At 43.5% G+C, this 13522-nt stretch overlaps 1 protein-coding gene across 3 annotated transcripts in view; it reads right to left on the reverse strand.

Annotated features, from left to right (window-relative positions):
- The window catches only part of ITGA9 (integrin subunit alpha 9), a 294601-nt gene that overhangs the window by 67630 nt on the left and 213449 nt on the right, over window positions 1-13522 (reverse strand). For all 3 annotated transcript variants that reach the window (XR_012157453.1, XR_012157452.1, XM_073332985.1), the window contains exons 19-21: window positions 6274-6360; window positions 5334-5413; window positions 1618-1707 (exon numbers count right to left, since the gene is read on the reverse strand). Coding sequence is in view for 1 of the 3 variants with exons in the window: in XM_073332985.1 (XP_073189086.1) it covers window positions 1618-1707; window positions 5334-5413; window positions 6274-6360 (257 nt within the window). In the remaining 2 variants the exon portion in view is untranslated. The remainder of the gene's footprint in view (window positions 1-1617; window positions 1708-5333; window positions 5414-6273; window positions 6361-13522) is intronic.

The raw sequence follows: 13522 nt of genomic DNA on the forward strand, positions 1-13522 counted from the left end.
AGAAATACTAGGGAGACAGTCTTTCTTGTAGTATTTTGGCACAAAATCTGGTTCGGAGCCCGTAAGTGCAGACATATTAAAAAATGAAAATGAACGAAAAATGTTAGCCAGACTTTTTCACACCTCAAAAAAGGTTGAGATTTATGTTGAGGTTCGATGGCATTCTTCTTTTGCCTGAATAGGCTCACCCACATCTTCCACATGGATGACAACTCTGTGCACTAATGGGAGTTATGTGACTTTATTCCTGTGTAGTGTGATAGGAATACAGGCCTAAATAGTCAAATCCAGACTTGGCCATGCATCTAAAGGTTTACCCGCATCCTCTGCTGACTCACACATTGAACTCAAATAAGCACAGGTATCTATTTCCTCAACTTGTAACAGTGGCCAAGTGTGTCTTTGTCCTTTACTAGAGGTATAGTAGTCCCACGGTCCTTAGCTCAGGCAGTAGATGCTCATGCCACATGGATTCAGTCACCACAAACGATCCATTCAGAAGGTTGTTACAAATGGCCAGTACAGGGCTTGAAATTCTGAAGACCTCTGATGCTCAGGATGTGCTTCCCCAAGTGGGCGGTACATGTAAACCACACGAGCCCAGCAGACATCATTATTCCTCTTTGGTGTCTGGATCACCTAATTCTGAGTCAGTTACTGCCTGGGTCACCTGCTGGGATTGAACCTGGGATCTCTGGATCTAAAAGGTTCAGCCTCAAATGGCAGAGCTAAAAGACCAGGTCCATTAGTTTATAGAAAATAGCTCTGTATGAGGTCCAGCCAGTAGAGAGGGACATAAGAACATAATAACTGCCATACTGGGTCAGACCAAAGGTCCATCTAGCCCGGTATCCTGTCTTCCAAAGTGGCCAATGCCAGGTGCCCCCAAGGGAACGAACAGAACAGGAAATCATCAAATGGTCCATCCCCTGTTGCTCATTCTCAGCTTCTGGCAAACAGAGGCTAGGGACACCATCACTGCCCATCCTGGCTAATAGCCATTGATCGACCTATCTTCCATGAATTTATCTACAGAGACACAGTGTCCAGTATATTGCAAGTATTTCAGCCTTGATAGTGATGTGGATCTCTCTGTTTTAATTTAAACTCCTTTCATACTAGGGAAAATGGGGTTAAAACATAAACACAAGCTAGTTCCGACTATGAAATTAAACAGAAAGGCAAATAGTTAGATCTCACCATTATTCAGAGAAACCCAGAACATTTGACCCTAACCTTTGGCCTGGCAATTCTCAGCCATATCTTTAGACACATCCTCTGGAATGAGATTTGATTAATTTAGTCTTCCCTACCTCCCCCGCGCCCCATCTTTTTTTTTTTTTTAAGGTTCATCACATTCACAGAATTACAGCAACTTAAATCAATGACTAAAATATCTAATGTTACTGGTTGGGGGAGGATGGGGTGCAATAAATACATCCCAGATAATGAATGACGATGTCCTGTTTTCAAAGTCTGGGAAACAAGTCTAGAAGAAAGCAGCTTTCTGGCCACATGTAAACAAAGAGAAGAATGTAATTTTCCATTGGATGAAATTCACATGTTCTTGTTAGGATTTTATTTGTGTTTTTTGTCATTTGATAATTGGTCACTTACCCAGTGATAGATGAGTCCACTTCATGCATCAGCGGCACAGACAGGGTGAGAGTGTTGTCATGGAGCGATTCCGAGTGTTCTAGGTTTCCACTGTGTCAGAAAGGACAAATAAGCATGCTGTAAACCTACAAGCTTTGCAATAAATTACAGAAGTGCAGTCAGCAGCTACTATCTCATATCTGCCTTTTACTCTGAACCGCTGTGTTTGAGTGATGTCTCATTACAGAGACTTTTAAAGATCAAGGGTTACATTTGTAAATTGTGCCCTGGAGGGGGCATACGCACAAAGCTTGTCTTTTGTGGATTGCCTCTGTGCATTTACTGTATGGGTAAATCTACACTGCAGCTGGGAGCATGCTTCCCAGTGCAGGTATACAGACTTGCACTAGCTCTACTGGCTAAAATAGCAGTGTAGCCTGAGGTCTGAGGTCTTTCTGCTTACTTCAGGTCACTGAAGGTCCCATGGTACATTTCCCATGAGTAAGGGCCTCAAGTGTGGCCAATTTCCAACGTTAATAATTGCTTTCCTAAATTCCCTGTTGCTTTAAACTGACACATTATTCTTCATGTCCTAGCCCCAGTGTGGAATGTTGCTTGTGCCATCAAAAAATAGCTGACACATTCCACTCAAGAGGTGGGTAAAATGATGGCTATATGTATACAGTTTATGATTCTGTAGTATGTTTTAAAGCTTGAAGGGGGTGCTGTATTAAATCAATACTGGTATATAAAATGATCCTCTCCACAAATGATGCTTGCATATTTAAAGTATTGTATTATTCCTTTGTGGAGAATTTGCTGTATTCTGAGCAAACCCTTGCAGGTCAAAACTGCAAAGATACTTAATCTGATGGTGAGCTTGAACTCCACCAAAAGATGGAAAAATAATCCTGAACTACCTTTTTAAAGTATTATTTCAGATTTCAGCAGCATAATCTAAGGGACCAGTTTTGGCTTTCTGCTATCAAGGTAAAAGATTCATTCACAAACCTAAACGTTTGACCAAACAAACCCCTCTTATTTGGGGGCAGTGTCATTGAGGCTATAACAGACAGCCTTGGGACTACCTGTATAAAGTGCTAAGCTGGCTTTGCAGGCGGCTACATTTGTTCAATAGGACTGTGAAAAAAACAGGCTGCTGATGGCATACAGCACAGCCTTCTGTGACTGGCTCCTTTGATGTGACTGCCAATAAACAAAAGCACGTGGCAGAAGAGCATTCCAAATACCCCACCCCAGCCAGCAAACATTTTACAGCAGCCTTTCCTCTTGCACGGGTTTTAAGTCTCCAAAACAGTGTCATTTTGTAGCATGTCACAAATACCAAGGGAGATGCAGTGCCTGCAAGTGGAACTAGTCATCTGTGTGTGAGTGGAATTCAAAGGAGTACACGTGTGTGTCTATAGCTCTGAAAAAGGTAGAACATTTCTGTCAGCAAAGGGTATGACAGGAGACTAAGGCTTGGTGAATTTAGCTCTAGCGAGCCACGTTGCTTCCCCAAAAAGTGCATGTTTTTGTACAATAAATATTAGACTATCCAGCTGTTAGCCTGTTTCAGACTGTGCTGCCCAACTTGCAGCTGCAATGAGCCCATTGGGGGCCCCTTACTACTGGGGACAGGTTTAACTTCTAGATAGATGTGTACTTCCTATACTTTCAGCACTGTGGGAAGGAAGGAAGGAAGAACCATTCTGTACTAAGACACTGCTACAGTGCGGGCTTGAGAACCCTGTGTATACAGGATGTTCCTTTTCATCTCAGGCTGACTGGGGCACATCACAGGTTTCCCCTCTTATTTTCTTTTGCTAGATGGGGAACTAGAACTTGCTGGTTAAGTTACTTAACTTCTCCATCACTTATATAAAGTGAGAGAAACAGGACAGGAACCCAGACCTCCCAAGGCTCAGTCTAAGTCCTTAGTCACAAGACTCCTTTCTGTCCTCCTTCTTTATATAAAAAACCTCCTCCTTCTAATTACGCTGATTCTCTATACTATGTACGTGCACGCACATACAAGTTCTTGACGCACTATAGATCTCTCCCACCCCAGAGGGACCGACAACCCCTTACATCTACACCAAACCTATGCTTTGTAGCGGAGGAGGACAAGGGTTTCCTTGAACCAGCCCTTCATATTCCCCCTTTCATAAACACAAAGTGAAAACTTTCACAAACACAAAGTGAAAACTAACTTGGAGAACATGTTAGGCTCCTTATATGTTGTACAACAATGTGAAGTATAGAATGCATAATTTAATGGAAGGCTCGTCATAGGTTATGTTAGATTCCTCATAAAATAAGGGAAGACACCAAGGAAAATTTATTAAGTATATTGGGAGATGGATCTGATCCCAAGGGAGCAAGTTATATGTCTATTCCTCTTCATTATGTCTTATAAGTTCTGGAAAACACAGACTGGGTGAAATTAAAGCAGTCTCCATGGAACTAAGCTCATGCAACAACTATGATTTACACATAAGATCGCTATAGGGTGGATGCACTGCTCTTCAAGGATAATAAAATTTCTCCAATGTATCAGACACAAACAGCCTTGACCCTCTGATGTGGAGGGCTCTCTTACAGTATTTCATAGCAGCAGCACATGCTACAGGATCTTGTTCCACACACCTGTCATTTTTGGGGGATTACTCTTTACAAGAACAGAGTCACTGAGCAACTGCTAGTGTTCATCTCTCATCTCCAACAGTTCTATGGGGGGGGGGTTTTCATCATGAAAGTGGGGATGGGGGGATTAAGAGTGATTATGTTTGTCTTGACATGGAAGGCTCCCAAATGGGCCTCTTCATGCATCTGCAGTCACACACGACAGCACAGAAAGTGAAAGCCCCAGCTAATCACGTTTCAGCAGTGACAGCGTTAGGAGCACAGGTTAATAAAGCCGCACTATAATCAATTCCTATATGAATCCAGAGAGTTCCTGTGACCTAATCACAGTTAGATTTTGTTTCTTTATGACAGATCACCCTAGAAAGCAGACAGGGCATGTTATGGTTTTCACTAATTCTAAGATCCAATCCCTATGGACACATTTCTAAGAATTCTGTATTCAAAGTGACATTCAGCCTAACTCACTTCATAACAAGTTTCACAATGTTCTTTGGGCAGAACACTGCTCAGCTGTCTCATACATCCAGTCACACCACACAAAAGATCAGAGGGAGAAAAAAATACGGGCTCAACTTTTCAACAGGTTAGAGAAGAACCCTGGCCATCTATCATCTAATGAATGCAGATGGCTTTTTGACTTGGGTCCAATCAATTATTTCTCTCAAGCACTGGAACAAATGCTCAGATGCAGCTGAGCTGCACTTGATGCAAGACTCAAAGGGATGAGTGGTGAAAGGTGGATTCATGCCACATTGTGATCCCGTGATCCTGGAGTCAGCTACGGGCTGGTTTGCCCTCCAATACGATTTAGAGCACACTAAGGGCTGCTCTAATTTGCACCCATCTGACAGCAAGAGTGCAAAGACAATCCTAGCACACCTCCTTGTATCAGGATTAACCACTTACCCAGGATACTTGGCATGCTCGTTAAGATGGCTTTATGGTCCCTGTATGCCACCAGAATATATTAATTTGGTCCTAATCATTACGTTTCAGTTATTTATTATACATCATAAAACATGTCTATTTCATATGGCCAAGAGTCTGCACATTCCACCAAGAAATATGGCCAGATGAGGGATCCTTACCTTTGGGCCGTGACAAGGAATGTAAGAAACTCCTCTTCCCCAGACAAGTGGCTTGTATCAAAGATCACACTGAACTCATACTATGGAAAGAAAAAGTGGCATTTAGTGAGTATTATAGATTGCTTTTCCTAATCTAGAATTTCATGTCCCTCCCTCCCCTCGAGCTACATACTGTATCTATCCATGCAGAAATATTCTATTTTTATATATTTAATATTAGTTGTCATACATTTGTCAGTGTATTAAGGATGCCCTAACCTATTAGGGAACGAGCTAACAGTCATAGGGTCAGATGTTCCCCAGACGAGACAGCTTTCACCATTCCATCTACTCCTCGAGCAATAAAACTGTAAGCTACGTTTTGACTGCAATCTTTTTTTTGTAGGCGATGTCAGAGCAGAAAGAACACAACTGGATTTTCAGATACCAGTTTGTCGTCTGACCCACCAGCTAATTGAGCAAAATTCTATTTAGCTGTCATTGGGAGACAATATGGAAATTCACTATGTCATTTTTGTAGGCACTGATCTAAACATAGCTGCACTTTAATGTACTTTTCATAGCATGAGAAGACACAAAATAAAACAAAGCCGTGCAACAAAAACAGACTGGGTGGAGAGCCCTCTTCTAACTTTCTGCTGAGGAAGCATTACACAATCATTTTCTGGCAGCGGCAAAGCACCAGTCAACTTCCATTAGTACTGCACGCCTGTTACAATGGGCACAGCAGTTCTGCTGACTTTCTTCAGTGGAAACAAAGAGCCCAACCTTACAGCAATTACGAAAGGCAGCCACAGTATCCCTATGGGAGAGCTGTGAAAACTCGTGGTGTCACAGACTCATAATGCCTTTCCCCTGCGGGTCTATTCCTGCCTCTTCCCTTGGCACAGAGGGGTTCATGAGCTATCCTCCTTAAAGTGAAAGTCAGTCAGCACATTACCCTGCACTTCGATCTCATGAAAGGAAATCCCACGCTGCACTTGACGAAGTCTGACTCCAGCAGCTCACAGGCAATGCCCAGCTCTTCCTGAAGGAAGTGAGGGGGGAAAAAACATGCGGATGAAAGGGTGGTGCTGGAAAGAGGTGACATATTACAAGGAACAATGCTGATGAAAAGATACAAAAAACACAGGGAATGTGGGAAGCCTTTGCCACCCCTAGCTGCATGCACAGTTCCCAGAAGGTTAACAGTCAAGACAAAAGGAAATATACAGCACTGCACATCATAATATTGTCTGTGAACCTCAGATATTGTTAGTAAGTGCAAGAAAAATTAACAATCTTACAACTGCTCATGAAGAAAGACAAAGGGGAAACTCCATATTCCAGAGAAGGAAACTTATTAGAGTCAGGGGACTATCAGCAGCCAAAAGTGTTCAGATCTTCTGGCCTTCAAACCGTGCCAACCTCATCATCAGAAGCAAGCTCCCCACAGACCAGGACACACCAACTCTAAGCAGCACCAGACTCTGCTAGAACTCAGATGCAAAACCTGTAGACATATCTCCAATGTTATCCTACATATGCCTATCACAACATGTGGTGTACTTCAACCAATGTTTCAAATGCCCCAGCAACAACTATGTGAGTAAAACCAGACATGAACTATGCTCGCAAAGAAACTCACATAGAAAAGTGACAAAAGAAACACACCACATCACCTGTGGGTGAACACTTTTCAAAAAGCGATCACTCTATATCTGACCTCTCAGTCCTCATCCTCAAAGGAAACCTGTACAACTCCTTCAAAAGATGAGCCTGGGAACTTAAATCGATAACTCTGCTGGACATTAAAAACCATGGACCAGAGTCACTAGTTTTATGGCTCATTAGTATTACAACAATTTATAAACACACCCTACTGCCTACTACCTTCTTTTGTTCTGGAACTGCAAAAATGTTAAATGCCCACTTTATTTTAAGTGCTCTCCTACAGCCTAGTGAACCCCCTATACTTAACAATCTGGCATTTAGCTCTCATACTCTGGTTATCTTCCCAAGACCTGAGGAAGAGCTCTGTGAAGCGGAAAAGATAGCCCCTTTCATCAACAGAAGTTGGCCCAATAAAAGATATTACCTCACCCACCTTCTCTCCCTCAGATCATCCAGTCATTTGGCTCTCCCCAACATCCTCTTTGGTTAAGAAAATGCACCACTAAAATGGCCTAGGTTACTTTATAGAGGTAAAAATTCTCTTTAGTGATCAGACGACACCACCACCGAAAAATTACAGAAGTGCATTCTCTCCTCAGTACTAATGAAAAACAGGATATACCTTGAACCTACACAATCATACAGGTGAAAAGGGTGGAGGGAGCCCTGTAATGGCCAAATGCAGATCCCACTAAAATCAATGGACTTTTTATGGTTGACTTTATTAGGACCAGAATTTGGCCCTAAAACAGTACCATCCTCTAGATTTCAGAGTGCAGTTTTGTATCCGATCATTGTCTCTTTTCCTAGCCCCTGCTCCCCCAAATCACTTACTTTTAAGTATGTGAGCAGTCTCACTAATTTCAATTAACACAGCTTAAGCACGTGTTTGAGGGTTTTGTTCGATTGGGCTCAATTTGGAAACCATCTCTATTCAGAAAGGGTAAAAAAGCCATTAGGTCTTAAGCATATGCTTAAAGTTAGCATAAGCGTTGTCCTGAAGAAGGATGCACTTAAGCATGTGCTTAAGTTCTTTTCTGAATTGGGTCCTGAACTGAAGGTCAGATCATCATCTCTGGTATCACAGACACAGTAAAATATACCAATACAAAATAATACCCAAACAGGCAAAAATATTATCTTTCTTGTCTAGATGACTCAAACTCACGATCACTGATTTCACACAAAAGGAAACACTGGAATACTTCTGAGATGTCTTAATGTCACTGGAATTACTCCAGAATGACATCAGGGAAATTTACGTCAGAACTGTGCCCTCAAGGTTAATTGTACTTGTAGTTCTTAATACGTATCTATTCCCATGAAGGCAATGTAGCACAGCAGATGAACTATCTACCTTACATGGCGCAAAGGCAGCATGCTCAGAAGCAGAGGCAGATTAGGGGTTTGTGGGGCCCTGAGCCACAGCAAGAGGGGGTCCTGCCCCATCCCTTCCACCTGCAGTCTGCCCCCCCCCCCACATCGCTCCTGCTTGGAAAATGGGGTCGGGGCGCAGGGGCTTCCCCTTCCCCGGAGCCCCACCTAGCACTCCTGCTGAGAAGTGGGGTCTGGGGCTTCCCCTGCTCTGCGGCAGCAGCGCCGAGCGGGCGCAACGGGTCAGGGTGTGGGGATGCCCATTTTTCCAGGGGTCCCCAATTGGCCGGGGCCCCTGGGCATGGGCCCCATTGACCCAGTGGCTAATCCGTCACTGCTCAGATGCTGTGTCAAATTTAACTATTAATTACCAGAACACTTATAGCACAGGTAGTCTTAGTGAAGCATTCCTTCCATTCATCAACATTTGGAGACTGGGAAGTTGTGTGAATAATCTGAAGTTTATGTTAGTGAACAAAAGAATGCCAGTGGGGGGGGGGGGGGGGAAACAGCTGGATAACCAAGAGAAAATTTCAGACATTTCAGCTGGGAACATTTTCATTTCTGTGTCGTTGGAACTTCACTTGCTATCCAACTGTATTAACATATAAACTCCCTTAATCTGCCAGCCTCCAGTGGCTAAAGGAAGACTTTTATTTACATAGCTGTCTGCTGGTGACACTGCACAGATAGACCTGAGAGGCTGCCTTTTCTCCTCAAATATTACTTTAGAGGCCTTATCACTAGAGACCTGAGAAACAAGATAACCAAGTCGATTCCATGATCTGATAATGGCAAAAATCCAGTCACCCCTTTGCCTTGCTAGCTGGCTGCTGCCTATTCTTCCAGGTCTTTTGTTTATTGACAACTAGTGTCCAGATCCCAGTTGTTTAGAATAGCCTGTTAAGGAAATGATGAATTATGCTGCACTGGCAAATTTTTGTTTTGTTTAAAACTCTTTCAGTATATGTTGCATATTTGATTTGGAAGACACCTTTACTTAATCAGCACACCGCTCTATTTAATATTGCACATAAAAACACTACAATAAAAGAACATTATTCAGGTCACAAAGTAATGCACTCAGAAGTTAGAAAATGCCAGAATGATGGTTGTCTTTGCAACCTTCATTCAGCTCCCTTGTGTGTACGCATTAAGGCAGAGGTGGACAAACTATGGCCCGCGGGACCCTCCGGCCCAGCCCCTGAGCTCCTGGCCCAGGAGGCTAGCCCCCAGCCCCTCCCCTGCTGTTCCCCCTCCCGCACAGCCTCAGCTCACTGCACCGCCAGCGCGATGCTCTGGGCAGGGGGCTGCGAGCTCCTGGGGCAGGGCAGCTGCAGAGCCTGGCCTGACCCGGTGCTCTGTGCTGCGCGGCTGTAGCACCACCAGCCACCGGTACTCCAGGCAGTGCAGTAACGGGGGAGGGGGAGGTTGGATAGTGGGCAGGGGAGTTTGAGTGGGTGGTCAGGGGTGTGGATAGGGGTCGGGGCGGTCAGAAGGCGGGAAACAGGGGGGTTGAATGGGGGCAAGAGTCCTGAGAGGGCAGTCAGGAAGGATAGGAGGGGTTGGATGGGGTGGGGGGCAGTCAGGGGACAGGGAGCAGGGGGTGGTGGATGGGGTAGGAGTCCCAGGGGGCTGTCAGGGAGCAAGAAGCAGGTGGGGTTGGATAGGGGTTGGGCGACGCCTGGCTGTTTGGGGAGGCACAGCCTCCCTTAACCAGCCCTCCACACAATTTTGTAAACCCAATGTGGCCCTCAGGCCAAAAAGTTTGCTTGCCCCTGCATTAAGGCATAGTTTTTAATTACATGGTCACTTATAATTTTTCCACAGGACCACTGCCTAATTCAGTGTACAGGATGGATAGTGCTCACTTCACGAGCAGCTGTTCAACATTTTGTTTTCTCATCATTCTTCAATGTGTGACCCCAGGCCTTTTTTACTGCACACTATTCAAATCCTGCTCTGAAGATGGAATTATTAATTTCCTCATGGGCTTTTCTATGTTCTTCCTCACTACTGTGTCTGAGTACTTCAAAAAACATTAATTGATCTTCTTAACACCCCTGGCAGGTGAGGGAATGGCATTATACCCATATTTCAGATGAGTAACTGAGGCATACAGTGATTAAGATCAAGCTTCCATTAATTCTGGGTCCCCCATTCAAGATGACTAGGACCTAGTTTTTCAGAGTACTTAGCATTATACAGCACTTTATATTCAAAGAATGGCTTCACTGCCTTCAGTTGCAGATGTGGGTGCTCTGCACTTCTTTAAATCAGACTTCAGGGTATCAAGTTGGGCACCCAGAAAATGAGGAACACACAGTTAGTGACCACCTGTGAAATGTTTGGTTTAAGTGACTTGCCCAGCAGACCGAGGAGTTCAGTGGCAGAGGCAAGGATAGAATCTATTTATTCAGGGCAGCATTCCACTGCCTGAATCATGTGACCATTCCTTTTCCCACTGTCCCCTGCTTCATTCATCACACACTTTCCAAGTTCCGCAACAAACGCAGCAAAGAACCTACAGGCAACAGCTTTAGTCACTACTCAACCCTGATTAACTCCCAGGGCAGGTCCATGAATTGAAGGTACTCACCATTTCTGAAAGTCAGGTTGCACTTCAGTTTTTAATTATGGGTGTTGGTGGCTAACATTAAGCATTCAAGTTTGAAAATGTTGGCCCACATGCACAATACAAAATACAGGATGTTACCTCTTATGCCTGAATATTTGGGAATAACGCCATTTGCTTACAATTGCTGTAGGAAGTATAATTTTAAATGACCTGATATTTATGGATTTAAAAATCTCAAACTCTATGCATTACCCATATAATTATTTTGCATTTAATTCTGTATATGTTTTGGAAAGGGGTGTTAAATAAAAAAAAAGAAAACAGTAAAGTCCTTGTTTACTTGTATATTCAAACAAACACACCAAACCAGCTAAAGGGGCATAGCTCCCCTGACTTCAATGAAGCTATGACAATTTATACCGGCTAAGAATCCATCCCATTACATGAGACTATATTGTACAGTTGTTGGGGTTGCTTAAAATGTACAGCCTAACACGACTGAAGTTTTCAGTCCAGCTGGATGGTGAAGGAGCTTAGGCTGGAAAATGTTGCTTTCCTTCTAAAATGCTCCATGGCATGTCATATTCCTGGAACAGCAAGTCAGACAAATCTCTCTTCTATTATGATGCACTATGCGGTGCTTGCTGGGAGAAACACTGTTCTCCGGCTGGCTCACAACTTGGTAGGCCCTGTTTCCAGAGTGTTATTTTTCACCAGCTGAAGTCAGCTTTTTTTTTTTTTAAAGCATCAAAAAAATTGCTGACAACGGTTACAGAATCAGTGTGATGGCTGAGTCTGGGCTCTATCCTGACAGAGTGTGTTTGTTTTGGAAGTGCAGCAACTGATTAGTTGCTTTAGCTCAGTGGTTTTCAACCTGTGGTCCGTGGACCACTGGGTGTCTGCAGACTATGTCCATTCGAGTTTTTTTAGGGGTCCACAAATGAAAAAAGGTTGAAAACCACTGCTTAGCTGATCCAGTAATTCAGATAACCACCTTAACATAATACGACAGAGGAAGTTATCTGAGGATGTTGTATTTGTCTAGTGAAAGCTTGAGAAGGGAGGAAAATGTCACAAGTTACACTCATGCTCTTCCCTAATCGACCCATCTTTTTCCTACACTTGGAACCTATTCCTCTTGGCAAACGCTACAGGCTGGTGGGGGTCCATGGTCTATCTCTTCCTCACACCATTTGGGGCATGGCAAAATGGGCAGTGAAAGGGAATGGCTGCTGACTGTCAGAACTGTAACAGTGCAATTTCCTGCAAGGCCCTTGAAAACCCCTATTGAATTCAATTTAAGTATCTTTGGTGTCCCTTGTATTAGATACAATCCCACAATAATATATAAACTTTGCATTTAACTTCTCTGGGGTGCGGGGGGAAGACATGACTAGTGTAAACCTTGGGAAGAGCTATGGAACGTCAAAGGACTATTTTAAAAAATGTGCCAGACAAGAAGGAACTTTTGGGACAAACGAAGTTAAGTGCATTTCCTAGGAAATACCTGAGGGGAGGTGAATGCAAATTCCCACCTCCAGACACAATCTTTTAAAGCTACACTCTGAGGAAAGAACGTTTATCTTGTTACACGAGGACAAGATCAAAGGCCCATGCTGTATAAAGGAAAAATGATTTTTGGTTGTTCTTGTTCTGAGCAAAACCTATTATGAACTTGTCACCACAGGAAAAAGCCTTTGGTGAGGTTTGAAGGACTGATCACCTACCAGAGCCCTTGCAGGAGGTGATCTCCAGTAAGTTTATTAGCATGCGTGTAGGTTCTTGTTTTTAATATGCTTTCACCTTAAGAATAAATGTGTTTGCTTAGAAAGAGCTGTGTGGTAACTTAACTGTGGACAATTTCACTGTTTATAGACTCTGGAAAGAAAAATGCAGACACTGCTGCTTGCTAGGAATAACACAGTGTAGGCAGGGAACTGTGCAGCCTCTCACAAGTTCAGGAGGGAGAGAGGCGCAGGTCCCAAGAGAGGTGATGACTAAGAAGCCAGGAGCTTAAAGGGAGTTCCCTGGCATGACCACAGAGAGGGAATACAGGCACAGTTTCCCTGATCTTTGACAGTGACTATACGCTGGCTTTCATGCAGAGAGGGTAGGGTGGGGAGGTAAAAGCTCCTTCCGCCCACAAACTAGCCTTCACTAAGCCTTTACAAAGGCACACACTAGCCTTTACTGCTCCTAACAACTCAGGATCAGTACCAGAGGAGACTTAGTAGGTTAGAGGGCAACAGTTAGTTGCTATAAACTATCCTACCACATACAATGTACACACACGCAGTTTGTTGGGTTTATAGAGAATTTCAGTATGGAAACAGCTCGTTTTAACTATAGCTGAATTATACAGGAAAAGGAGGTGTCAGCTTGTGGAATTATTACCTGCCATGCCACACTAGAGGTTTGGGAGGAAGTAATGGAAGAACATTAGAGCAATATTGCTTTGCTGACTACACCCAAGTCATCATCCAGGGATACAGACAGAACAATTCTGATTTTGTTCTTTTCCAGTCAAAGTGAACCATAACTGAACTGCAGTAGAATAGCAGGTTTTTCAGGCAATATAAAGTAC

The sequence above is a fragment of the Lepidochelys kempii genome, chromosome 2 (genome assembly GCF_965140265.1).
Source record: "Lepidochelys kempii isolate rLepKem1 chromosome 2, rLepKem1.hap2, whole genome shotgun sequence".
Taxonomy (NCBI): Eukaryota; Metazoa; Chordata; order Testudines; family Cheloniidae; genus Lepidochelys; species Lepidochelys kempii.